Raw genomic sequence first — 3422 nt, forward strand, 5'->3', positions numbered from 1 at the left:
GACTTGGAGAGCTTCCTCCCCTCAGTTTCTGGTCACCTGGCTTCGGTCACAGGTGACTGGCGAGGCCCCAGACCCTGCTGTCACCAGACATGCCTGAACTCTGCAGTGACTTAGGGAAACAGCACAGAACATGGTGCCAGGTGGTGTTAGAAATCCTGGGGATGTCAAGAAGCCAGGAGACCTGCACATCAGACCGGCTCTCGTGGGTCACTCTCCCGCAACCAGTGCAGTGGGCTTGTGCAGGGGTTGGGGGAGGAAAGCTCCCCACTCCTCCCAACCAGGCCTGGTTTCCACACTCTCAGGGCCTGGCATCACTGGAGGGCTGGCATGGGCACTGGACCTCTGAGTGGGCATCTGCTGGGCTTTCCACCTGTAAGAGTAGAAAGCCCACCCTGCTGACTCTCCCCACAGGAGAGGCTTTGTCTCTTTGGTTCTCAGACTACACAACGGGGGGAGGGTGAGGTGGGGGAGCGAGCTTCTGGAGACAGATGTGGACTTCCCCGAGCTCTGCAGCCACTTGGAGAACCAGGGTGGCTGCTCTGAGGGGTGACACCTGCAGCTTCGGAGAGAAATCAGAGCTCTCTTTCTCTCCCCATTGCCCCTCTCCCTCTCTCTCCCTGTCTGCCTTGCCATGCCCATTTCCTGCTCCTTGCTGTCCTTCCCTGCTTCTGCCTCTGGCCAGCCAGTACCCCTGCCCTAACAAACACACGGTCCACAGAGGCCAGGATCTGTGGAAGAAGGGTGAGAGGAGCTCCCAAGCCCCCTCCTCAGGGCGGGTAGTCCATGCAGTCACCCCACCTTCCAACCAGCCCTTACTTCCTGGGAGGCTCTTTGAGGAGACTGGAGAGGTTGCCCAGGTTTCGTATGAAAACAGAAAGTGGCTGTCGGAAGGTTACCGTGTCAGGGAAGGCTCATGTGTTCTTTCTCTGGTTTCAGGGCAGCAAAGGTGACCCTGGGGTGACAGGACCAACGGGAGCAGCTGGGCTTCCTGTAAGTCTCATGGGGTCAGAGGCTCCACCCGCCCGGGTCCCCCACCACAGAAGCACTGTCCAAACAGAATACCCAGGGCCTGGAGCAAAAACTCCAGGGCCAAGCGAGGAGAATTCTCATCTCTGTGACAGATGAAGCAGCCAACTGCCACCAGCCCACTCTCTAGCACTCCCCTGCTGGGCTCTGCTCCAGGCAAACCCCGGGGCCCATGGCCCCTGATAGGGAACCAGGTCCTCACCAGTGCGGACCATCTGGCACACATGGCTGAGCCCCTTCCCTGAAGGCCTCTGTGTTCGATGCAGTGAGGGTCTCACAGGTGACTGTGCCATGGCCCCTGCCCTCATGCAGGGGCAGAGCCACGTCCAGATCACTAGACGGCAGAGAGACATCTCCCAAGACAGGCAGCTTCCCATTTGCAATGGACTTCTCCTTGCTGGGTTATAGAAGTCGGCTGCCTGGGAGGGGCAGGACTTTGGTTTCCCACCCACTTGAATTAGTCGTACACTAATTGGGTTCCATACTCGGCAGTGCTTCGACACCTCCAGCCAGTCTTTGCTTTACATCCCTCTCCAGCAGAAGACAAGGAGGAAAAGAATTGAAAGCAGTCTTGTAGAGAGGTTTAGTCACAGCAACATTGTTTGCAATAGCTAAAAATGTGAAGCAACCAAAGTGTCTGTAGATACATGAATGAATAATCAAAACGTGGTATATGTGCGCAGTAGCGTATTTTCCAGTCTTAGGAAGGAAACTCTGACATTCTACACTACGGTGAACCCTGGGGACATTTAAGTGAGATAAGCCAGTCACAGAAAGACAAATACTGTATGACTTCACTTATATGAGGTATTTATAGTAGTCAAAACCATAGTGACAGAAAGTAGAGCGCTGAGTGAAAGGTGGAATGAGTAGTTACTGTCTAATGATATAGAGTTTTAGTTTTGCAAGGTAAAAAGAGTTTTGAAGATGGAAAGTAGTGGCAGTTACACAAAAATATGAGTGTACTTAATACCACTGAACTGAATGCTGAAAAATGGTTAAGAAGGGAAATTTTGTGCTGTGTGCTAAGTCGCTTCAGTCATGTCCAACTCTGTGCGACCCCATGGACTGTAGCCTGCCAGGCTCCTCTGTCCGTGGGATTCTCCAGGCATGAATACTGGAGTGGGCTACCATGCCCTCCTCCAGGGGATCTTCCCGACCCAGGAATCGAACCCACATCTCTTATGTATCCTGCATTGAAAGCCAGGTTCTTTAACAGTAGGGCCATATTTTACCACAATAAAAAAAATTGAAGGAAAAAATAATAGAGAACAACTTGCACCTTGAAAAGAGGGGCTCAGGAGTTTTGGAGTCATTTTTATAGCAAGAGGCAAGTGGGATCTAGGAACCCAAATCTGGTCAGTACTCTGACAACCCAGAGGGATGGGATGGGGTAGGAGGTGGGAGGGAGGTTCAAGAGGGAGGGACATATATATATCTATGGCTGATTCATGTTAATGGATGGCAGAAACAAACACAGTTATTGTTAAGTAATTATCCTCCAATTAAAAAAAAAGAAGAGGCAGGTGGGAAAGCCATGCAAACACCTGCCTATCCAGGAGCGGTCTTTGCTCCCATCTAGAAGAACCCGACCCCAGGCCAGGGTGTTGGCTGCAGAGTGAGAAACCAGAACTGTGTCTGACTTTACCCATAACTCATTATCTGTCTCTAGGTCAAGTTCCTTGAGCAGGTATTCTCCTTTGTCCCCCTTCCTTAAAATGGGGCTCATGAAACCTGTCTCTGATGAATTAGGCACCAGTAAAGAGCTTTATGTGGAGAAGGCAATGGCAACCCACTCCAGTACTCTTGCCTGGAAAATCCCACGGGCGGAGGAGCCTGGTAGGCTGCAGTCCGTGGGGTCGCGAAGAGTCGGACACGACTGAGTGACTTCACTTTCACTTTTCACTTTCATGCATTGGAGAAGGCAATGGCAACCCACTCCAGTACTATTGCCTGAAGAATCCCAGGGACGGGGAGCCTGGTGGGCTGCAGTCCATGGGGTCACACAGAGTTGGACACGACTGAAGCGACTTAGCAGCAGCAGCAAAGAGCTTTTTAAGCCTGGAAGGAAGGACTGTGTGGCCATCCTGTGTTTTCTCCTTAACATGTTTTTGTTTCTCTGATTTATTGCAGGGTTTACACGGACCACCCGGGGACAAAGGAAACCGGGTCAGTCTGAGTCCTCACACTTTGGCTCTGATCACTAATGTCTTCATGGCGAGGTGGAATGACCAACTGGGGATTCCTGACTCAATGTGGAAATACAGTTTTTCCTGATAAATCATTCTAAATTAAAAGACTTTCTAGTGAGGGGCTTAATTCGTGGCACTCAGGGAGCCTAGGGACCTAATCCTGAAATTGTAGCACGTATTTTTCCACGAGGAAAGGGGAGGCTG

General features: G+C 51.4%; 1 protein-coding gene across 1 annotated transcript in view; it reads left to right on the forward strand.

Annotated features, from left to right (window-relative positions):
* Positions 1 to 3422, forward strand: part of COL13A1 (collagen, type XIII, alpha 1) — a 153570-nt gene that overhangs the window by 138347 nt on the left and 11801 nt on the right. Inside the window, exons 34-35 of the mRNA XM_010852216.1 lie at positions 937 to 990; positions 3160 to 3195. Coding sequence (XP_010850518.1) covers positions 937 to 990; positions 3160 to 3195 — 90 coding nt within the window. The remainder of the gene's footprint in view (positions 1 to 936; positions 991 to 3159; positions 3196 to 3422) is intronic.

This window comes from Bison bison, unplaced genomic scaffold (assembly GCF_000754665.1).
Source record: "Bison bison bison isolate TAMUID 2011002044 unplaced genomic scaffold, Bison_UMD1.0 scf7180017864309, whole genome shotgun sequence".
In the NCBI taxonomy this organism is placed as follows: Eukaryota; Metazoa; Chordata; class Mammalia; order Artiodactyla; family Bovidae; genus Bison; species Bison bison.